At 33.9% G+C, this 26,073-nt stretch overlaps 1 protein-coding gene across 7 annotated transcripts in view; it reads right to left on the reverse strand.

Annotated features, from left to right (window-relative positions):
- DIAPH3 (diaphanous related formin 3) overlaps positions 1-26,073 on the reverse strand; it is a 473,996-nt gene that overhangs the window by 138,290 nt on the left and 309,633 nt on the right. For all 7 annotated transcript variants that reach the window (XM_072976641.1, XM_072976639.1, XM_072976638.1 and 4 more), the window contains one exon: positions 14,002-14,137. In XM_072976641.1, coding sequence (XP_072832742.1) covers positions 14,002-14,137 — 136 coding nt within the window. The remainder of the gene's footprint in view (positions 1-14,001; positions 14,138-26,073) is intronic.

Genomic DNA, 26,073 nt, shown 5'->3' on the forward strand with positions numbered 1-26,073 from the left:
AACTATATTCGATATCTTGTAATAACCTATAATGGAAAAGAATCTGAAGCTGATTAGCCTGAGATAGCACAATACTGTAAGTTAACTATAGTTCAATAAAATTTTTTTAAATAGAAATAAAAAATACGACCTCTGGTCAGAAAACTTCAGTACTGGCTTCACTGCTTGCTAAATCTGTGACCATGTACAAAAGAAATGAACTGACTCTTTGATAAAAATAGTTTCCTAAGACCACTGTATGTATCATATGCAATAATGAACACATACAGAGCTTGGAAATAGTATGTGATCAATAAAGTGGTGGTGGTGGTAGTAGTAATAGTAGTAGTAGGACTGGATGTTGTTGCCGCTTTTATCATCATCATCTTCATTATTATTCCATAAAAGATGGACGTAAGAAAAGAGAAATATCAGACTTCCGGGCAAGATGGCGGAGTAGAAGGACGCTTGTAAGTCACCCTCTCCCACAAATACACCAAGACCCACATCTACAGACCCACTCAGCCAACCAGAGCACCTGCGGAACTCCGACAGAACATCGCCCTCTTCAAAAGATAAAGATGCCAAAAATCTGGTAGGAGAAAAGGAAAAAAGAAAGAACAAAGGCAAAGCAGCGCGGGACTGGTCCCGTGGGGAGCGGCAAAGGAGGACTGGCGCTTGCTCGCTGGGTCTCCCCTCTCCAATTGAGAGGCCAGCGGGACGGAGGGGGAGCCTCCAAAGCTCGGATCTGTACAGAGCAGCCCTTGTCTGACAGAACTAAGTTAAACGGGCACAGAGCATCCCCCCGACACCCAGCCTGAGACGCGGGCCGGCAGCGGCGGGCAGGGCCAGGCTGCACAAGCCGGGCGGAGGACGGGGGCGGCTGCACAGAGGCAGCTCCGGGGGACTGCAAGGGGCTGGGCGCCGTGGCTGTGGGTGTACAGGACAGAACAACCTGGGCCCTCCATAAAACAGCAAGGTTGATGTGTTCTTGGGGGAAGGGTGCATACCCCCATCTCTGAAAACCTGCGGAAACTTTTCAGGGGAAGAAGGGCGGGACCCAGGCAGAGCCGCCATATTCTCCGGCGCTGAGCACCCAGGCGGGGGCAGAGGCGAAACCTGCGTCCGCACCGAAGGGCATAGCAGCCTCAAGGGCCAGACTGAGACGGGCCTATAGCCCGGGGCAGATAGCATTCTCCCATTCTCGTCCCCCAGAAAACTTGCTCCACAAAGACAAACAAGCTGCTCGGTCTTGGCTCAGAGCAGGGACGAGGCTGCCCCTCGGTCTTCCCCGAGCCCACTGGCGGAGCGCCGACCAAGGCGGAGCGCCGACCGGGGCGGAGCGCCGACCGGGGCGGAGCGCGCAGCCGCACAGAGCAGCGGAGCTACCAGCGGCGCAGGCAGGGGGAGAGCGGCCCCCCCGCCTGTCGGGCAGGAACACAACCCCTGACCGAGGTGCTGGGAGGGGGCACGACCCGCCCTCCTGCCTGGCCAGTCTGCAACATCTGACTGCGGCATCCGGAGGGACAGTGACCCGCCCGCCCGCAGCGGAGGAGAGCTGCATCTGACCCCATGTTAGGAGGAGGCGCGATCGGCTTGCCGACAGGTGCTGGGAGCAGCACAGAAGAGGGCGCCAACGGAGGGCCTATGAAAACAAGCTGAGCATCCAAAACAGGATGAAGACAGAAGGACTTCACATTAAAAGCACACAGACTCCAGGAGAACACTGACAACCCCCTTTTTGGTTTTTTTGGGGGTTTTTTTGTTTGTTTTTTGTTTTTGTTTTGTTTTTTTTTTAATCTGTTTTTACCTGTTCTATTTTCAATTACTCTCTTAATTTTTACTTCTTAATTCATTTATATTTCTCTTGGGTTTTGATGTCCTGTTATTCATTAGACACAGGCTTCAAACACATATATTCATCTCCCCATCCCTTTTTTTTTAAAGGTTTTAAAAGGACGTCTCCACCCGATTAAAACTCTGCTTCAACCCACTCTTCTATTATTCATTATACACTGTTTTCAAACCCTCTTTCGCCCTTCTTTTAAAAATCTTTCTCTCTCTTATTTTTTTCTTTTTTTTCTTTTTTCTTTTTTTTTTTCATAAGTTCTATTCCTAAATAGGCATTAGATAGATGAAATCCTTAAGATCCAAAATAGACAACTGATACTCCATAAACCACAGTGCCAGAGAGGTATGAGCAAGATGAAGAAGCAGAGAAACCTTTCCCAATTAAAAGAACAAGAGGAATCCCCTGAAAGAAAGATCAATGAAATAGACATCGATAGCCTACTAGATCAAGATTTCAAAAAAGGAGTGATCAAATTGCTGAAGGAATTAAAAGAGATAGTGTTTAGAGATATAAAATATGTCAAAAATGAAATTGAAGCTATAAAGAAGAGCCAAGTAGAATGGGTAAACTCATTGACAGAGATGAGGAATGATCTAATAGCTGTGCAAAGCCGACTAGATAATGCAGAGGAACAAATTAGTGATCTAGAAGACAGGGCAATAGAAAGCACCCATTCAGTAGAACTACAAGATAAGCAAATAAAAAATAATGATAATAGCATAAGGGACCTGTGGGAAAATATAAAGCATCCCAATCTTCGCATAATAGGGGTCCGAGAAGGGGAAGAAGGATCAAAGGGGATTGAAAAGGTTTTTGAAGAAATCATGACTGAAAACTTCCCAAACTTACAGAAGGAATCAGATATCCAAGTACAGGAAGCTCAGAGGGTCCCAAACAGGAAGAACCCAAGTAGATCCACACCAAGACATATCATAATCAAGATGGCCAGAGCCAAGGATAAAGAAATGATTCTAAAGGCAGCAAGAGAAAAGCAAAGAGTGAATTACAAGGGAATCCCCATAAGGCTCTCAGCTGATTTCTCTACACAAACACTACAGGCCAGAAGGGAGTGGCAAGATATATTCAAAGCCCTGAATGAAAAAAAGATGCAGCCTAGGATACTTTATCCAGCAAGGCTATCCTTTAGGATAGAAGGAGAAATAAAGAGTTTCACAGACAAAAAAAAAAAAAAAAAAAAAAAAAGCTGCAGGAGTTTAGCAACACTAAACCCATGCTAAAAGAAATATTGAAAGGGCTATTCTAAATAGAAAAGCAGCAGGATGCTACAGAAATGAGAAATGTACAACTGGAAAGGTGATAACACATGAATTACAAATAAAACACAAAATTATAAAAGAAGACATACAAATCACTGAGAGTGGGAGAGGGAGGCAGGGAAATAGAGAATTTCTTTCTTTCTTTTTTAAATTTTTTTAACAGTAGGATGGGTGTGAGATCATGTTATTATCAGTTTAATAAAAACGGGCATTGGTTAATAGATTTACAAAAAAGGGTAACCACAAGTCAAAAATTTACAAGGGAGTCACAAAAATTAAATAAAATCCATGATAATACAAAGGAAAATTACCAAACCACAAAAGGAAGAAGAAAGGAACAAAGAGGATATACCAATTCAACTGCAAAGATAAGTTCAAAATGGAAATAAACACACATCTATCATTAATTACTGTAAATGTCAATGGAGTAAATGCTCCAGTCAAAAGACATAGAGTGGCAGAGTGGATAATAAAGCAAGAACCTTCAATATGCTGCATACAAGAGACCCACTTAAAGGAGAAAGACACATATAGATTGAGAGTGAAAGGATGGAAAAGGATATTCCATGCAAATGGAAAAGCCAAAAAAGCAGGTGTTGCAGTACTGATTTCAAACAAAATAGACTTTAAAACAAAGGCCATAAAGAAAGATAAAGAAGGACATTTTATAATGATTAAAGGAGTGATACAAGATGAAGATATTACACTCGTTAATATATATGCACCCAATATAGGAGCACCTAAGTACATACAAGAATTACTAACAGAGATAAAGGGGGATATTGATGGGAATACAATCATAGTTGGAGATTTTAACACTGCATTAACATCACTAGACAGATCTTCCAGACAGAAAATAAACAAGGCAACAGAGAAATTAAATACTACAATAGAAAAACTAGATTTGGTGGATATTTTCAGAGCATTACACACCCAAAAAATAGAATATACATTCTTTTCAAGTGCACATGGAACATTTTCCAGGATCAATCATGTACTTGGACACAAAAGAAACCTCAACAAATTTAAGAAGATAGAAATTATCTCAAGCATCTTTACTGACCACAATGCCATGAAACTGGAAATCAACAACAGAGAAACAAAGGAGAAAAAAAGAAAAGCATGGAGATTAAACAATATGTTATTGAAAAAACAATGGATCAATGAGGAAATCAAAGCTGAAATTAAAAATACCTCAAGACAAATGATAATGAAAGCACAACCATTCAAAACCTATGGGACACAGCAAAGGCAGTGCTAAGAGGGAAGTTTATAGCGATACAGGCCTTCCTCAAAAAAGAAGAACAATCTCAAATAAACAAGTTAACCCACCACCTGAATCAATTAGAAAAAGAAGAACAAAAAGCCCCAAAAAGCAGCAGAAGGAAGGAAATAATAAAGATCAGACAGGAATTAAATACAATAGAGATTAACAAGACCATAGAAAAAATCAACCAAACCAAAAGCTGGTTTTTTGAAAAAGTAAATAAAATCGACAAACCTCTGGCCAAACTCACAAAGAAGAAAAAAGAGAGAGCACAAATTAGCAAAATAAGAAAGGAAAATGGAGAAATTACAACAAACAAAATAGAAATACAGAATATCATACGAGAATATTATGAAAAACTATATGGAACCAAACTGGATAACCTAGAGGAGATGGACAAGTTTCTGGAAACATACTGTCCACCAAAACTGAATCAAGAAGAAACTGAACACTTGAACAATCTGATCACTAGAAAGGAAATAGAAATAGCAATTAAAAACCTCCCTACAAATAAAAGTCCAGGAGCGGATGGCTTCACCGGGGAATTCTACCAAACATACAAAGAAGAACTCATACCAGTCCTTCTCAAACTCATCCAGACGATTGAAAAGGAGGGAATAATCCCAAAGTCATTCTATGAAGCCACCATCACCCTGATACCAAAACCAGGCAAAGACACTACAAAAAAAGAGAATTATAGGCCAGTATCACTGATGAACATAGACGCCAAAATCCTCACCAAAATTTTAGCAAATAGAATCCAACAACACATAAAAATGATTATACATCATGACCAAGTGGGGTTCATCCCAGGGACACAAGGCTGGTTCAACATACGCAAATCAATCAATGTAATACATCACATCAACAAGAGAAAGGACAAAAACCACATGATCATCTCAATCGATGCAGAAAAAGCATTTGATAAAATTCAATACCCATTTACGATAAAAACTCTCGCCAAAGTGGGTATAGAGGGAACATATCTCAACATAATAAAAGCTATATATGACAAACCTATAGCCAGCATAGTTCTCAACGGTGAAAAACTCAAAAGCTTCCCACTAAAATCTGGGACAAGACAAGGATGCCCACTATCACCACTCCTATTCAATATAGTCCTGGAAGTCCTAGCCACAGCAATCAGGCAAGAGAAAGAAATAAAAGGGATCCAAATTGGAAAAGAAGAGGTAAAAGTGTCATTATATGCTGACGACATGTTACTATATATAGAAAACCCTAAAAGGTCCACAAAAAAGCTACTAGAGCTGATCGAAGAATTCAGCAAGGTAGCACGTTACAAAATTAATGTTCAAAAATCAGTTGCCTTTCTTTACACTAACAATAAATCAACAGAAAAAGAAAGTAAAGAAACAGTCCCCTTTAAAATAGCACCCAAAGTAATAAAATACCTGGGAATAAATCTAACCAAGGAGGCGAAAGAATTATACACAGAAAAGTATAAACCATTGATGAAGGAAATTAAAGAAGACTTTAAAAAATGGAAAGATATTCCATGCTCTTGGATTGGAAGAATCAATATTGTTAAAATGGTCACATTGCCCAAGGCAATCTACAGATTTAATGCAATCCCTATCCAACTACCCAGGACATATTTCACAGAACTAGAACAAATCATAATAAAATTTATATGGAACCATCAAAGACCTAGAATTGCCAAAGCATTACTGAAGAGAAAGAAAGAGGCTGGAGGAATAACTCTCCCAGACTTTAGACAATACTATAGAGCTACAGTCATCAAGACAGCATGGTATTGGTACCAAAACAGACATATAGACCAATGGAACAGAATAGAGAGTCCAGAAATGAACCCACAAACTTTTGGTCAACTCATCTTCGACAAAGGAGGCAAGAATATACAATGGAATAAAGACAGTCTCTTCAGCAAATGGTGTTGGGAAAACTGGACAGCAGCATGTAAAACAATGAAGCTAGAACACACCCTTACACCATATACAAAAATCAACTCAAAATGGATTAAAGACTTAAACATAAGACAAGATACAATCAACCTCCTAGAGGAAAACATAGGCAAAACATTATCTGACATAAATCTCAAAAATTTTCTCCTAGAAGAAATAAAAGCAAGAATAAACAAATGGGACCTAATGAAACTTACAAGCTTCTGCACAGCAAAGGAAACCAGAAATAAAACAAGAAGAAAACCTACGGAATGGGAGAAAATTTTTGCAAGTGAAACCGACAAAGGCTTGATCTCCAAAATATATAAGCAGCTCATACGACTCAATAAGAAAAAAATAAACAACCCAATCCAAAAATGGGCTGAAGACTTAAACAAGCAATTCTCCAAGGAAGACATACAAATGATCAAAAAGCACATGAAAAAATGTTCAACATCACTAATTATGAGAGAAATGCCAATCAAAACTACAATGAGGTATCACCTCACACCAGTCAGAATGGCCGTGATTCAAAAATCCAAAAATGACGAATGCTGGAGAGGCTGTGGAGAAAGGGGAACCCTCCTACACTGCTGGTGGGAATGCAGTTGGTGCAGCCACTATGGAAAACAGTGTGGAGTTTTCTCAAAAGACTAGGAATAGACTTACCATATGACCCAGGAATCCCACTCCTGGGCTTGTACCCAGAAGGAAATCTACTTCAGGATGACACCTGCACCCCAATGTTCATAGCAGCACTATTTACAATAGCCAAAACATGGAAACAACATAAATGCCCATCAACAGGTGACTGGATAAAGAAGAGGTGGTATATTTATACAATGGAATACTACTCAGCCATAAAAACCGACAACATAATGCCATTTGCAGCAACATGGATGCTCCTAGAGAATGTCATTCTAAGTGAAGTAAGCCAGAAAGAGAAAGAAAAATACCATATGAGATCACTCATATGTGGAATCTAAAAAACAAAAACAAACAAACAAACAAATACAAAGCATAAATACAGGACAGAAATAGACTCATGGACAGAGAATACAGACTTGTGGTTACCGGGTGGGGGAGGTAGAGGGTGGAAAGGAATAGACTGGGATTTCAAAATTGTAGAATAGATAAACAAGATTACACTGTATAGCACAGGGAAATATACACAAAATATTATGATAAGTCACAGAGAAAAAAATGTGACAATGAGTGTGTATATGTCCATGAATGACTGAAAAATTGTGCTGAACACTGGAATTTGACACAACACTGTAAAATGATTATGAATCAATAAAAAAATGTTAAAAAAAATAAAATAAAAATGAAAAAAAACCACACACAAAAAAAAGAAAAGAGAAATATATCAATGCCAATGCAATCTAGTTTATTATATTCTTCTAAGTAGAGAAATAACGAAAACTACTGTCCTACATGCATCAATGGCCAAAAGATGCTAGAAAACTGAAAACACTACTCTACAAAACTAGAAATATACGCAATTATGAAAAATAATCTAAGTTTTATATTATACGTAGAGGATAGGGTAATGGTCAAGCCTTTTTGAAAGTAAGTAGACACATTAATTGCAAGTCTACTGAGATTGGCAGACATATTCCCAAGCAGTATTTCTGTAATGTGCATCTCCTCTAAAATGGAGGTCTAATTGCTTAGTAATTCTAAATTGCAGAATGGAAAACAAAGGAGCAGTTTTGGCCATGTGGGTAAACAACAGATTTCTAAAAGCTAATTATCTCTTTATTTAATAGACTGAAGTTGTACCAAATGAGACATTTAAGTCTAATAAATAATAAACAAATTGTAACCTAAAGACTGAAATATAGGAGCTGCTCATATAGTTTTTATTGCTCCATTAAATAATCTCTTATTTACTTCCCCCTCAAAACATAATTATACAACACTGGGTCCATTTCAAGACCATTCTGATGTGCTATTTAAAAATTAAGTGAATCAACTCACACACTCAGGAAGTCTTAAAGCATAATGTTTGAATTCTAGTATCAAATGCCCTACTCATTTCCACGATGAAAAAAAAGAAATGCAGATTTGAAAAAGTTGTACATAATCACATAAAATCACTATCACTATTTGTCTTACTGGGAATGATGACACATAAAGACAGCTATGCACTTTAAATAAATACTAGTGTTGATACTTACTAGTTCCTACATCAGGTAGTTAATACTTTCAGTATCTTCTAAACTAAAATAATTCTCATTTAAACATCATCCTCAGAAAATGTACTCAAAATTCACATATCTTGTAAAATGATAATAAATCAATAATAAATGTTTAAAAAAATTCACATACCAATTAAGCAAAGACATCATGAAACTGTAGTCAATTTGCTTGTTTGTTTAATGTAATACCAAGTCATTTAACAGAAGTAACCAAAAGTGCATATGTGAATATTTAAGAGACCTTCAGGCTCATCATTTTTAAAGAAACAAAAATGACACAAGTGACCTCTAAATGCTGTAACACGATAATCCAAGGTGCTGTGCTTCTTAGGGTTGCTGCTCAAAAGGACATTTAATGCTTAATTTTTCTTCTTAGAGAATCTTAGCTCGTTATTCTGGCTTTATTGTCATTCTATTAAAAAATAACATTCTCAAATGATAGTGATAATAAATAGTAGACTGGAAAATAGTTGCTTGCTTTCTTGCCAAGGGCAAGTAATGATTTATGATGGATAAGAAAGAGCAGGGATTTAATTTACTCTACTACCTCAGGTGGTGATCCACGAATCTGTGCATCTGTGAAAAAACACAGTTCTTATTTGCATGGCGGAAAGTCATGAAAATATATGGAAGGAAGCTCCCTGTGGGTTTACGGCAGGGTTATGTAAAGAGCCTTCTCCTCCTCTATCATTCAGGAGTACGTGCACCACATACAAAAATAGGACAAAAGTTCCCGGTTCAGAGAGGCGATAAAACACTACTGTAAACTCAACAATTTGCCCTTCTACATTTTTTTGAGAATAAGAAATCCAGGCTGACAACTTCTACAAAGATGAGAGCAATGCTATGTTCTGTACTAAAATATAACACCCAGAAAGAAAAATAATATAAAGTTTTATCTGATCCTCACAATAAAATGTTTAAAAAAATTCACTATATTAGCACATATAGTATAGTAAAAATCCATGAGCCTGGTTATCCTATCAGTTTCTAAAGAGTTTTATAATCAATATTTTTAAATTAATAACTGTGGTATACATTAATACTCTCCTTAGTTCTCTAAGACCAAGTTTTGTCACTAGCACCCCCCAACTCAGCCAGTCTCCATTTGCATTGTATTATCCCATCTTTACTTCATACAACTTTTTATAATCTGAAATTATCATATATATGTGGTTGTCCGATTCACTCATTAGAGTTTTAAAGTTCATTATAGCAGGAATCTCATTTATCCTTTTCTTTTAATTGAAGTACAGTTAGTTACAATGTGTCAATTTCTAGTGTACAGCATAATGTCCCAGTCATGCATATATATACACACACACACACACACACACACATTCGTTTCCATATTCTTTTTCATTAAAAGTTACTACAAGACGTTGAATATATATAGTTCCCCGTACTACACAGAAAAAATTGCTTTTTATCTACTTTTATATATAGAGGTTATCTTTTGCAAATCTCAAACTCCCAAATTTATCCCTTCCCACTCCCTTATCCCTGGTAACCATAAGATTGCTTACTTATTTAATCCTTATTTGTCACTTTAATACCAGCATATAGGGTAAAAAAAACTGTTGATGAATTAAAGAAACAAAAGTAGCCTACCTATTAATTTTTTTATATACCAATAAAATAATAATAGAAGACCACAGCATTTATATTTTTCATAATATTACAAGGTCTTTATTGACAAAAAGCATATTCTATAGCTAACATGGAAAGAAAAAGGTGACTGCATATTTATACTATTTTTAAATATGAAGAAGTATCAACAAATAAGCAGTAATATATTTGATACTTATATGAATTACTTGGCTATAGGAGCTACATTAATATTGAGACAATATTTTGTTATTTTATGCTAATAATCATGCTATATTCAAAGGAAAACTAAAGACCATTCAGAATAATCATCACTTATTGGGATTTTACAAGAGGTCTTTTACTTTGGTGAGAAAACTATATATTTAGGTGCCATGAAATCTGGGATATAGCCCTAGATTCTTTAAAATTCTCTAGTCTACAAGAAAAATAGTTCAAGGCCTCTTTCTAAATTTTCAAATGTTTTTCAAAGAGCTACATCATAGCTTTGTTGTATCAAATGTTGTATCACCTTTTATCAAATGACTGACTCGATCTATTAAAATATTCACATATAATATATATAGTATTTTAAAAATAGTAACCTATAATGAAAAAGAATATGAAAAGGAATATACATATGTATATATATGATTGAAACACTATGCTGTACACCAGAAATTGACACAACACTGCAAACTGACTACACTTCGACAAAAAAAAAAAGAAAACTGATGTGTTATTTTAAACTGTTTATATGATATCATTTATATAAATCAATGTTAACCAGACTATCTTTTGAAGAACACTCTCCTGGAAAATGTCAAAATGTATGGCACATATAGACCTCAGCATATAAAGGCTTGGGGAACTCTTACCAAGTGAGAGTCTGACATTTATCTGAGATGCATCTATGATAATTTCCAGACCATGTTTGGGAAGAGATAGTATAGAAAAAGATTTATAAAATAACCCAGTAGGTCAAATAAGATGAGCTCTGATTAACAAAAAGTGCAGCGGAAACTTTTCCTTATATTTATTTCAAAAATAAAAAATATCAAATTTATTTGAATAATAAGAATAGAAAAGTAACACCCTCAACATAAAATACCTATCTAAAAACAACACAAACCGATTGATTGTTAACCACTATTAACTATTAGAACACTTTTGATAGAATTCAAAAACAGATCCCAGTATATTAAAATTTGTCTGTCAAGTATATGAATAATTAAGGAATTAGAAATAAATGGAGCAGAATAGCATTATGAATAACTGAAACTAGAAAAAAGTTGAAGCAGAATATGAAATTGCCGAGAGGATGATTTTCTAAACTTAAAAGTTGATAAAAAAAATGACAAAAGCAAAGATTATAAGTCATTATATAACAAAAATGAAACACTTTTATCTTGCAAGATATAAAAATAAGAAGTCAAAAGATCTATTTAAAAGATGAATACTGATGCACAATGAGCTAACATGTAAATCAACAAGAAAAAGACTAAGATAACACAATTCACAAAGGAGGAAATACAAATGCACTAGAAACTTGAAAAAATGTCCAGTCTCAGCAGTAGCAAAAGAAATGCAAGTTAAGATGACAAAACACCAAAAATCTTTAAAAAATGAGAATACTCAATCAAGGCACATTCATAAACTAATGTTAAAAGTTGTTGAAATTAGAACAATACTTTTGGAAAGCAATTTGGCGACATGCACCAAAGGTCTTAGTAATATTTATCCTTTTCTATCCCATATCTTAACAATTACAAACATTTTCAATTATTTATGCATTAGTTATGCATAAATAAGTATCACACTGAAAAGGTGAAAATAACTATTGTTCTATGACCTCACACTGACTAATGTGAGTTAAATTAGATATGGCATATCCAGTGGACACAATGACAAAGATATTAACAATTACAAACTAAAAATCACAGAACATGAAACCTTCAGAAAGCAGCAAGATAAAGTGAGACACTGAAATACATGTTCACTAGGATCATACAGCTATCACTAAAAGGTAGAAGTCTTTAAAACTGAAAGAAAAACATGCCAAAATATTAACAGTGAATCATGGATTATGGGTAACAGTTTTGATCTACTACTTTTTTAGGTGTTTCCTATAACACAAAAATATTATTTTCAAATTGGAAAAATGAAATTAACTGTTATTTTTTAAAATGGAAACTTCCTTCAGGAGAAATATAAATTTAAACAAAAACATTATTAGATTACATTGGATGTGAAGTTTCATTAAAATTTTGGCTTCCTGTCAGGTTTCAACTTTCCAGATTGACATAATAGAGAATTGCTAAAAGGCAGACCCTTAGGTAAAATCCACAAACAATACACAGCCAATCTGCCACCAGTAACTCATCTATACATGACTTGTTAACCAACAACAACTGAGCTCATGTTCAAATCCCAGAATGTCTGGTAATTAGGCAGTAATACATTATTTTAAAATAACGCTTTCAGAAGCATCTTTTAAAAAACTCAATGCCAAACTTTTCTAATCCCCATTTGTTAACACTTAAGATATTTCTGAGAACACTTTCTGAATTCTTAATAAACAAGAAATTGTGCTTAGGTGAATTTTTCTCCTAGAAGAAATATGTCTGATACATTAAGGTACTCAGTTTGCTTTATTAAAGGTAAAATATCTCTGTAAAAGTAAAAGTAAAGAAGGCAAAAAAGGCATCTCAGTTTACCCTCAGGGAAACCTTAGGTGAATTTGCAGTCTTGAGATATAAACTACAGTAATTTAGCAGTGAGGCTGAAGGATTTTAATTAAAGTCTTCCACAATCCTTAGTGGCTTGGAGGTAGAAGAGGCAGAATTTTTAGGGGGTAAAAATATAACTATAATTTACTTAATTCTTTTGCATCTAAGTTAGTGGTATATTTTAGCTTTGGAAAATACATATGTATGTCTCTGTAAAATAGTAAATTTTTTCTTTATTCTTTTTAATTTTTTCCAAGAACCTCTTATTAAAGAAAATTTCAAAATACACAAAAGCAGACAAAATTGTATAGTGAACATACCTTTCCCTCCAAGTACCCATCACCTAACTTCAGCAATTATTATTTATAGTCAATCTTGCTTCGTCTATACACCTGCTTACTTCCCAGTCATGCTAGGCTATTTTGACTGAAATTCCAGACATCGTATCTTTTTGTCTATAAAATTTTAGCATGAGTCTCTAAAAGCTACTTTAAAACATATCCACAATAAGACTAACACGTCTATAAGAAAAAATAGAGTATTCAAACTTTTTAGACTACTTTTCCCTACATTTGTTTGGATTGGATTATACATAAGTTCTATTTATTACAATTGGTTGATATGTCTCTTTAGTCTATTTTAATCAGTAAGTTTCCCCTCTATCACTTTTTTCCTTCCTTGGAGTATTTTGTTAAAGAAAACAGGTTACTTGTCCTGTAGAATTTCCCATAAACAGTTTCCTATAATTGTTAATTTACTAATTGACATAAATTATTACAGATTAGTTATTTAAGTAGTAGTGAAAGAAATGCTAATATAATGCAACTACAGCAGTACCCCAGAGGACCAAAATCACCTATGATCAATGTCAGAATGAAAACATTTCTCATTAGTAAACTAAACTGGGTAAAGCTCATTTAAAAAAAATTGCTAAAGGGGAGAGGGGATGGTGGTGGTGTTGGGAGGGTAATAACTCAGTGGTAGGGTGCATGCTTATTAGCATGCACGAGGTCCTGGGTTCCAACCCCAGTAACTCCATTAAAAAAAAAGAATTCCTCTATGGCTTAACTCTAAAATAAGTCATCACATCTTCCTTTTTCATGGACATATATTAAACTGCAGATAAAGTAACCAGTATTAATCTTGGTGTAGACAGTATAAATAGCAAATTTGGTAGTACTTACCAGTCTTCATTTCTAATAAGCGCTTTTTCTTTTGTTGACGTTCAAGTCTTTCTTTCTCTGCCAATTCTTTGGCTATTCTGGCACGCTTTTCTTTTTCTTCTGCTTCTCTTTTTTTGAAATTGTCCTTTATTGCTTGCTATAACAAATTTTGGAAAATGGTCAATTTTAACCAGTGATTCCATAGAGCAAATGGAAAATTATTAATCTGTAGAATTGTGATAAATATCTTTTTGGTAATGGTTATTTCTTATATTAGCAACATAGTCTTTTAAAAGATCAGCACATGAACCCTTGCTAAATATGTTATGTATCTAAAAATACAACTGTTATGTTTAAAGCACCTGCATCTTAGTGAAATCAACTAAGAGAAGGAACACAGAAACTAAAAATAAAAAAGCATTTAATTTACAAATCAAAACTAGTTTCCTATACATATTCCCAAAAGAGTGTCTAGCAAATGTTTAAGTCTCCCATTCCTCCTATGCTAAGTAAACTCCTGAGTACAAGAAAAAAATCGTTGAAGAAATGATAAAAAAGAGCTGAAATTTTGTAATGGCTGCGTTATTCTATAATCAGTCATTTAACAATTTCTTTCACACAGAGAGGTGTCACAAGGATGATTAAAGAAATGTTTGGCACTTCAACATCAGGCCCTCTGACTGTTCATCAAAATCAATAATGCCATGTGAACCACAAGAAGATCTCAACAGATATGGGATTAGCCTGTCTCTTATTTTAAAAAGTTTTATGCAAATCAAGAAATTCCTCTCATGCGGCATTTGTGGGAAATAGCAGGTAAACAATGGTTTTTCAAAGTGCCAACAAACAGCATGGCATGGTGTTACAATATCCTGTGAAGACTGTATTCTTCAGTACCAGTGAATCCATTGCTAGTTTATCACTAACAGTATTAAGCAGAGAAGCGTATAATTAAACTTTAACAACTAGGTGGCATATGTTATTTTGGGAGATGCTTTAATTTCTTCTTTAATATATATATATTTTTTTACCCTAGAGACAGTGTAAGTTCTTCATTAGAAATCAAACAATAAAGTTTAATATTATTGATCAAAACAATGAAAAGAAAACTATCAGGGGATAAAAAAAGAGGAACAAAAAGCATAGAACAGAAGGAATATTAACTCATCCTTCCATCCGTCCATCCATGCAATAAATTATTTACTGATAGACTGAGTAGTAAATGGTACTATTCTAAGGACTAGGGAGATACACGCATAGCTATTAAAGTAGTTTTACATGTGATATGGTGGGGCAGAAGGCAAAGACAGACAATAAACAATTAAAATTTTTGATAAATATAGTACTAAAAAAATCAAAAGAGTGATGTGATAGAATGCCTGGAGAGTTACTTTACATTAAGTGATCAGATAAGGCCTCCCTCACTGATTTGATTCCAGCTGAAAGTCAAGAAGCTAGTAGCCATGGAGTACCTGGGGAAATACAAATGCAAATGCTGCTGGTGGGTTTGAGAGGTAAGGAGGAGGCCAGTATGGTGGTGTTAGACGAGGTCAGGGGACATGCTGAGGCCTGATCATTTGCAGTCTTCTAGACCAAGATAGGGGATTAGACTTTCCTTTAAGGAAACTACAAAACAACTGAAGATTTTCAAGTAAGAGAGTGCAAAACTAAGGACTCTATACAAGTACTAATCAAGCACCTTTGCTCCAAACTGTCTTTTCAAAGATACTTATATAATGAACCGTCCTGGAAGCTAGAGGTAGTGCCTCCCTCGTAAGCAAATGGATTTGTTTACTGTCCAGTATGACAAACCAGGGCAAACTGGGCAGTCTTATTGACTCTGAAAATAATTGGGTCCCCCAAGTTCAGGGTTTCCCTCTAGTAATACAAACCATTTTGTGTGTAGGTATTAAAACTGGCCCTCTTTACGCTGCCCTGTGGGAATCTGGGCTCAGGAATCTACAAAATTGTTTATTCTGGCTACTCCTATCTGCTGTGAGTAACTCTTCTTTATTTCTGACCCCACAGTCTCGTGTCTTCTACTAACATTCAGGAAACTATGAAAACTGGTAAATTCTCAGACTCTTCACAGTTCAAGACATATTAACACTGACTATTATTGCTAAACTATGAAATACCAGTACTAACATATACTTTAACATGCAATCTCTCCTGTAAGTGTGGTTTCAAAGGCAAGTGTATATATCTGCATGTGTGTGTGCATGTGCACCCATGTATATGTGTAAAAGGGAGATAGTAAGGAAAGGCGAACTGTGGCAGAGAAAAGTATAGGCAAATATTCAGGAATCTAAGCTGTATTTCTTGTTTGAGGGAAATGAGTAAGAGGAACCAGCAAGAGATAAAAAATGTATCACGTAGCGTATTTATGAAACTTAACTAAAGTATACAATTTTCAAATATGAATTTTCTACTTTAATGACTGGATACATTTCAATGAGAAGATTTAATACACCACCTATTACCAGATATAACTGTCACACCCTTTTAGTATTCCACTGGGCAATAAAAAGCCAAAATTACTCCCGAGGACCTATAAAAATAATGTTTACATTTAGAAATAAGGTTTGAAGTAGTTCTTAAAGCTATTTTGTTTTATGGAAAATGCGCTATTGATTTTCATTTAAAAACCTATCTCATTTAAAACATATCTTTTTCTGACATTATAACTATCAGGAGAAGAATTTTAGCAGGAAAAATACCAACAGACAGCACAGAAATAGGTATTTAGTCTGGAAATAGTATCTCAGATCAAATGGTCAATTTGGGGGTTTGTTTTACCCTAAATTTTGAGAAGTTAAAGTAGCCTAGAACAGAAAAGATAAATAGTTAAAGAACCACATTATTCTAGATACAACTGCCTCTTAGTTACTTCAGTTCTAGATTTGAAACCAGAAAAGAAGAATGAGGGTTAACTGTACATATAGATAGTTAGCTATAAGAAAACAATTTTTTTTTCTTTAAATCATCTTATTCTTGACCTGGTTTTCTATTTAGTCAATTGGTAGATAAACTGCACTGCCAGCAACTACTTTCATCTATGTAATGATAAAAGAAATTCTCTGAGTGCTTGTAGAACTTCCAGACACACGCCTGGTTCATGATCTTGTCTAAAAGATTCATGGGTGTACCAGTCTAGGGCAACGACCACAGAGGGCTTCAAAACGTCAGTCACATTTTTCACTGTTCATTTCAAAGGCGTAATCAATAATTTACCTGAGTTCTAAGGCTCACCTGGTTTTTATAGTAACAGAAAATTCTAAAATATCTATAAAAATACATAGGCATATTAATACATGTACAAAAATATAGATACGTTAATACATGTATGTGTGTATGCGTTCATGTATGTTAAATACATCAAGTTCACAATTGTCTTCCTCCTATAATTTATGTCTTCTACATAACTAAATGTAGTAACAAGAATCTTGCCACAACTTGTTTAAATATACATTGCAAAATATGAAAATGAATATATGTAATTCATGTATGACTGAAAAATTGTGCTGTACACCAGAAATTGGCACAGCATTGTAAAACTGACTATAACTCAATAAAAAAAATTTTGATAAAAAATAAATACACATTGCAGCATTATACGTTATTTCTCTCAGAGAAATCAAAATAACCCAAAACCAGTAAATTTAAACGCATGTGTGTATGTGTATGTATGTAAAATTTAGAAGTCTGGCAGAGTGTAATCCTCCATAAGTTGGGGCTGTTATCATAAACATTATCTTTGAGTATTTTTATATTTTGCAGTATCCTTTATTGTAAACTTCTGGGATTTGCTTTTTCACTCAACATTATGTTTCTAAGATTATGTTCCATATTTTTATGTATAAATTGTTATTCCTTTTCATTGCTTATAATATTAAACTGTGTTTTATTATTCACTCTCCTACTAGTGGGATTTGGATTGTTTCCAGTTTTTGGCTATGATGAACCATACAGTTACAAACATTTTTGTACATCTCCCTGTGTAAGTTCTTTAAAGATAGGTCTCATAGTTGGTTCTTAAATCTGTTTAGAAACTGCTGACAGACACTCTTTAAGGGAAAGAGAACAAAACATTTTAGAGCATAACATAAGCAGTAAGGATAAGTATTGTTTGTTGATGCTTTTGTTTCTGTTCTTAAAATACATAAACATAAGAGTGTTGGGTCCCACTGTAAAATCTTATTTTTTACAATATTAAGGTTATGGTGAAAATAATTTGAAACCCATGACTCTCTAAGATAGGAATGCAGTTGATCAATGAAAAGGAGAGATTTGTCTTCAGTCTTACCTGATGATGTTAAAGTGTCTTCAAAGTGGTTGAGCCAATGTACACCCCCTACCATCAATACATAACCATTGCCTACATACTTACCAAAACTGTTCTCATCAGCCTTCTACCTGTTTGGCAGGTATATAATAGTATCACACCATGGTTTTAACTGGTATATCTATGGCTCCTAATTCAATTATCTTCTCACATAATAAAACATTTGTATTTTCTATTCTGTGAAATGCCTATTCATTTCTTCTACCCACTGTTCCATTAGGTTATCATCTTCTTAATTGTCTGTAGTCCTTTAAATATTTGATACTAGTCCTTTAAATATTTGATACTAACCTTTTGTTAGCTTTATGCTTTTTAAATATATCCTGGATTGTAATGGTCATTGTATTTTATCTTGTCTTTCAGCACAGAGAAATTCTCAAATTTATGTAGTAGCCAAAAATCTCTTTTCCCTTATTACTAGTGCCTTTAATATATTATTTTAAAAAATTGTTTCCTAGATCAAGGACAATAATATTCCATATTTGCTTCTTAAAGTTCTAACGATGTTGTTCACCTTTCAGTACCTACTTCTCTGGAATCAACATTTATGAACGGAAGGAGTTGGGGGTCCAATTTACCTTTTTCATATGGAAAATGAATTGACTCATAACGACTTCACAACTAGCCTATCCTTTCTCCAACTGATCTACAAGGCCACCTCTCCTGATTTCAAGTGTCCTTATATATGCTGGTGCTTGGGGGCTGCTTTAGTCCATTTGACCAATGTTTCCATGTTTGCACCAATAATGCTCTGTCTTAATTATTATAGCTTAAGACTTATTTTTCTTCTTTAGAAATGACTTCACTATTCTTGTGTCTTTACTCTGTCATCTATATTTCAGAATAGACTTATTAAGGTCATTTTTTTAAAAGTCTATTGAAAAAATAATTTTCTTTCAGGTCTTGGACATCTTTTGTTATTCTCTTTCTATTGCTCTTATAAATAATGTCTTTTTAAAAAAACCATTTCCAACATTTTATAACATATGTAAAAATGTAATTGATTTTATGTATTCCATTGATAAAATTTCTTAACAATTTTCCTGTAGGTTCCTTTAAAATTTTTTTTTTTAATTTTTGTGTTGTTTGGGGAGAGGGCTAATTAGGTTTGTTTGTTTGTTTATTCAATCTATTACTTTTTATTTACAGAGGTACTGGGGATTGAACCCACGACCTCGTGCATGCAAAGCATGTGCTCTACCATTGAGCTGTACCCTCCCCCTTGTAGGTGTCTTTTTGTAATATTCATAGACAACATAATGAAGGATTAGTTTCTTCCCTTTCAGCTTCTATACTTTGATTTCATTCTTGTCTTATCAAACTATGCTAGCTATGAGTTAAATCTTCATTATTAGGTGGAGAGGATTCCCTTTGTTCATCATTTCTTATTTAGGGATAAAGGGTTCAACTAGTTTATTGCTCTTGTTTTAAAATCTGAACAAGGGTTGAATTTTATCCAATATTTTCCTCAGTCATTCTTAATGTATTGAATTATATTTATAGATATTTAATATTAAACTACATTTCCATTTCTGAGATAAACTTAACTTGGACATGAAGAATTTATCTTTTTGAACATTTGATAATAATTTTTTTCACAATATTAGTTTGGAATAATCATTTAATTACAATTTGGGAAAACTCGTCTGTAAAGCTTTCTGGGTCAAGTATTTAATTTGTTGGAAGATCTGAGAAGTCATTAAATTAAAAATTAGATATAGGCCTATCTAAACTTTCTAATTCTTTTAAAGTCAGTCTCAATATCTAATATTTTTTCTAGGAACTTACGCATTTCGTCAACCTTTCCAATTCTGGCCTACAAATTTTTATAGTATGCTTTTCTCTTTTTGTATCGACTCTATCTGTAGTTATATTCTTTCTTATATTTTCAGTATTTTTTCTTGATTAATCTCTTCAGAAATTTATCCAATTAACTTGTCCTTTCAAAATAACCACATTTTGGATTTTAAATATTCTCAAGTAATTTTTTCCCTTCATTTCTCTTTTATTTTTTCTAGGATTGTATAATTGTTTTTAAATTTCTGAAGTCAGATGCCTACTTTATTAGTCTTTCAGATTTTTCATATAAGCACTTAGAGTATAAATTTCTTTATACCACTATTACTGTGCCCTACAAATTCTGATATAAATAGAGTATTTTCAATATTGTTCTGGTCTATTTCTTCCTATGATTTCTGCCTTGATACATGAGTTATTTAGTATGTTTTTTAGAATTTTCTTAAAATGATTTTAAAATTTCATCCTTTTTTTTTTATTTCTAACTTCATGTTATTGTGGTCAATGAATGAAGCTGAAACTTAGAAATTTATCAGGATTTGTTTCACAATCTCTAGCATGTGATTAACTTGACAAAAGTTCCACTTGTGACTGAAAAGAATGTATATTCTTTAATTACTGAGTTGGGTTCTATATACATGTATAAAATCAAGTTTATCACATTGTTTAAAGCTCTCATGTCTTTGATAGTATTTTTATGCTTATCAGTAAACTAGAAGACTGTCAGAGTTTTCCAATATAATGCTAAATCTGTCAACTTATTCCTATAGTTTATCATTTTTTACATGTTTATTTTAGTGCTATGTTATAATGCACATGCAGATTTCTGAACTGTATCTTTCTGGTGAATTAAGCTTTTTATCATCATGAAGTAATATTCCCTTATGTCTATTGTACCTGTTATTAACATAGTTTTCCTGTTTATTTTAAATATTATTTGTCTTGTATTTCATTAATTGTTTTGTTACTTCAAACTTTTCCATATCCTTGGGTTATAGGTTGGTCTCTTATAAACAGCGTAAGACTAGATTTTGTTTTTAAACCAACCTATGGTCTTTTAAAGTTTTATTGTGATTTATAAAATACTTGTTTCCACCACCTTACATTATTTCTTTTAATGTCCTGCTTTATTTATGCTCCTTTTTTTTTGTTTTGTTTTTTCTTCATATGCCTTTCCTGGTCCTTTTCTCCCTCTACAATTTGAAACTTTACTGGATATGTCTATTCTTTTACTGGTTATACTTGTAATTTTATCACACAAATCAATGTTTAAAGGTTACTGATATCTTTACCTTCCTTCCTGACCTTTGAACAATACAGGAAACATAAAATACCTGAACTCCAAATATCTCTTTCAATCTATTTAACAATCTGTCCAACAGTGAAGTAAGTTCTGTCTCTCCTTCTCTATAAAACATGCTATACATTGTTTTACTGTGTATTTTATTACTGGACATTTAGTTTCATGGTAGGTATGCCTTCTTGTCTAATTTTTCTTTTTCAAAAAAAAATTCTCCTTCTTTAAATGCATCCTTTAGAGCAGGAGTGAGCAAACTACAATCCAGGGTTGGCCACTTACTTTTGTAAATAGAATTCTATTGGAACATAGGCACATCCATTCACTTATGTACTGCCCATGGCTGTTTTTGCATTGCTATAGCAGAACTAAGCAGTAGCAACAGGGACTGTCTGGCTTGTGAATATTTACTATCTGGCTCACTGAAACGTCTGCCAATCTCTGCTTTAGAAGGTCTTTTAACAGAGATATTCATGGAAAATTATTATCTGTTTATCTACCAGCAGTTTAATTTTGTCCTTGTTCTATAAAGAGTTTTTGCTGAATATCCCCAAAATTAAAAGAACAGTTATTTTTTCCCTTAACATCTGAAGATATCTCTCTTCTGGTTTCCATTTTCTGTTAATGAGGAGTCATCTCTATCTAACTGTTGCATGGTGGTCATAGACTTTCTCTTTGGCTGCTTTTTAAGTTTTGTCTTTGGTGTTCTACAGCTTCACTACAATATTCTATCAAGTGAATTTCATTTCATTCATCTGACTTGGTATAGGCTGTACATGTCCTATTCTGTGGATTCTTGATCTGGAAAATTCTCAGCCATCACTTTGAATATTTCCTTTCATTCACTGTTTCGAGTCTGTGTTTCTAAGACTTTCACTGTATAAGTGGCAGGCCTTCTCACTCTGTCCTCTACATTTCTCAACATGTCTTCTACACTTCTAATCTTCTTGTCTCCCTGGATTGCATTCTGGACAATTTCTTCGGATCTATTGTCCAATTCACCATTTCTTCCTTCAGCTGAGTATTGTCTGCTATTTAATCCAGGTTTAATTTTAACCATCATGTTTCTACTTCCTTAAGTTTTATCTGGTTCTTTCTCAGACCTGCTTGGTCATTTTTGGTAATCTCATTTCTTTCTCTCTCTTTAATCTCATCTGTTATTTCCTGAAACATTTTGCATATTGCTATTCAATATCTAGAGTCTTGGAGGTTTGTATCTATTGTTTTGGTCTTTCAAGATCATTTCACCATTACAATCTTTTGTTTCTTTGGGTGTTTGCTGATTGGGATTAAGTGCTCTTATTTGATTAAACTTAATTTGTGAGAATCTTGAGGCTCTGAATTGTAATTGCCTCCTGCACAGAGCTTTTAATATGCTTCTGTAAATAATCAGGTATCATTTGTAACCTGGATAAGTTTAATTTCTTTTTGTCCTAGGCTTGTTATATAAATCTTATTCAGTATACTTACCCTGCATGTGACCCTGATCTTAATCTTGGCCTGATCTCAGGGCAAGCCTGGATTTCCCCTTTGTATACCTACGCTCAACATGCAAGTTTCAGTTTTGTTCTTTTCTCTTTAACCCTTTTTGCCCTTGTAGATTTTCCTTGCTTTCTCACAAAACAGCCATGTTTTAAAATGCTTTGCTGTATTGCAATGGGATGGAGCTTTAAGAGTCCCTATTACCATATTGCAAAAAGCAAAATCCTCAAAAGTGTGTTCTTATATAAGGTTGACCAACACATAGATCTTCATTTCTTAAATACTTTTGCATAATGTAGTGGTTCTTAAACACTGTATATTTTTCTTGGGTACTTTATAAATGTGTGTTTTAGAATCTAAAAGTAAACAATTTAACATTGCACAGCCATATAAAATCAGTCCAAGGTAGGTACTCAAAAGAATTTGTTGAATTGACAATCAAGAATGTCTTCAAAAATACAGTAAGTATGACATTTCACTACTTTTAGAAACTATTAAAATAAAAATCTGAGATTGTTATTGCATATTAGAAAAAGCATAATGGTTAGGAGGAAAAAATCTGAAGTTACTTTGTCTTTCTTTGAATCTCTACCTGGTACTAAATAGCTTTGTGATTTGTATCTGTTTCCTGTTCTGTAAAATAAGAAAAATAACACTTTATGGAGCTATTATAAGAATTAAATGAATTAATACATGAAAATGGCTTCCAGAAGTGCCTGGCACATAGTTAAGATGTGAGCAATTATTAATATTATTATCAGTAATATATTATTACTAACTTATAATAATATTATTTTCATTATTACTATGTCATTAATCAAGTGCCTCAAACACACAATGATTTATCCAGCAACAAATCAAGGAAGAGCCACTTTCTAGCTTACATCATTTATATATGTTTCTATCAAGCATATGGGGGAGCTATTTTCATAGATCCTATAAGAATATAAATGCTTTCCATTCAGAGATGTTGGTATGACTGCACATTGAGTTGGTAGGAAGTACCAACAAAGCATGCATCCAATACAGCTGGATTACGTGGCAGAAAAGGTAAAGAGGTGAATTAAATATGGAGGACTAGATGTACTTTTGACCTCTAGTCTAGCCATTTACCTCTAAAGAGTTAATTCTCTCTCTCTCTCTCACACACACACACACACACACACACAGACTGAGAGACAGAGAAAGACATTGTTTTTAATACTTTTAAATCTAATATGGTTTAGGAGATTTTATTCTGGAAAAGAGTTCAGTTTCCCGTGTTCATTTCCCCCAATGTATTCCTCACACTTGAAATTAGACATTCCTGATAAATTAACCTAAAACATTTCACCATGATATAAATAATAGTTGTTTTATTTTTCCGAGAAAGTAAAACTATAATCAATGTGTATAATCAATTACCCCTTCTTCCAAAAGCTTAAGAAATAGTCTATATTCCAAATATGCCTTTACTTGACAAATATATCAGTTTTATAAAACTGTAATAAAATGTACAAATTTGAGTGTAAGACACAAGCAGGCTTCCACAGATCCTGACTTATTGATAGTACTTCTCTATTTGAGTCTTAGCCTATTTAAATAGTTTAATCTGCCTAATTCAACATTTTTAAACATAAGATAATATCCTGTATATTTCTGTAACTTAGAAAGTTAGTGGAGATTTTATTAAATGAAAAACAAATGTTAAAAAGTTTATGTCTTCTTGTTCAGAGTTACATTTCTTTCAACATTAATAGATATTTAAATTATGTAAGCCAGGGTTCTCTTAGTATAATTTTTACTAAACCCCAAATTCTTTTCTTCTTGCCTAAGTATTCAATTTGTCTCAAGTCCCTAAAATGAAGAGTAGACAAACTGAATTTAAATCTGCATGCTTTCCAGAAAGCTGGATGTTAGGACCATTAAGACATAGGCTAATTTTCTCAAAGTAAACAACCACATAAGAGTCCAACACATTCCCACTAAATGCTTGTTAGGAGTTAACTTTGAGAAGAGGCAACACTCAGCCATATGAAATGATTACATAGTCATGATGACTACCTTAAAAATGCATTCCTGTACTCCTGTATATAGTTCTATAGTGGAACATGGAAGAAAAAATTTTTAAATAATTAATGCCTGTCATACAAGTCTTTAAAAATATAAAAAGTGTATGATCTACTAGTCAGTTTTCCATCAAAATTATTTTCTTTTGTAACTAAATAGATTATAACTACCTCATGGAAAATAAGTTTATTCTTAGAAATCTCTATTTGCAGTAATTACAAGGTTGATGTTTTAGAAAGGAATCTAGAATGACAGTAAAAAGTAATCGGATTAATTTCTCTGGTATTACCAAGTCCCATACATAAATGCTTAGTGAGAACAAGAGAGCATGATATACACACAAACACCGTATCATCTTAGCATTTAATAGAAGGTGTTATCAGCTGAACTTTTTACGACCCATGAAACTTACGAAAATGGAAAACTATCCTTTGAGAATGCCCCCAAAGGATGTGCAGGTGCTGATGATTAAACTGTTTCAGCTTCAAGTTGCCCTTCATTGTAAAGTCAGTCTCAGATGAAACACCAAATTATTTATTAGTCCACCAGGGACTGAACATTACTGGCCCTTCACAATTATGCTGTGAGTTTGTTTGCAATTTCTCCAAGCACTTCATAAAATTCTCAAACAAATGAGATTTTTCAATCTATTCAAAAATGATTTTTTAACAAATAAAGCATGAAATGTTGATAATTAAGGTTTTTTCAAAGTAGAACTTGATTTTCTGTTAAATGCATTCTCTTCCCTTGTGTCTTGAAGTGATATATTATAAAAATAACCATTTTATCTCCCCATTGTGAGGTTAAATAAAGGCACAGTTAAGCACAAGATGGCAGCCATGAAGAATGGTTCTTAAAGGTAAGCTTGGTGACAAGACAACATTATTTTTTGAGCTACTGCTAATCACCTCTTCAAGGAAAACGTCCAACCAAAGCTCCACAATATTCCATGTAAGCCTGGTAATGTTAAAACATAATATAAAAAGTAGCCTTAAACCAACAGTGTTTTTTCTTTCTCTCTCTTTTGTCCAGAACACAGAAGACCAATATATGTTATCTACAAACAACATGCCATTTGATTTTGTTTGTGATATTCTAGTTTAATGCTGTCTTTTCAATTACA

The sequence above is a fragment of the Vicugna pacos genome, chromosome 14, assembly GCF_048564905.1.
Source record: "Vicugna pacos chromosome 14, VicPac4, whole genome shotgun sequence".
In the NCBI taxonomy this organism is placed as follows: Eukaryota; Metazoa; Chordata; class Mammalia; order Artiodactyla; family Camelidae; genus Vicugna; species Vicugna pacos.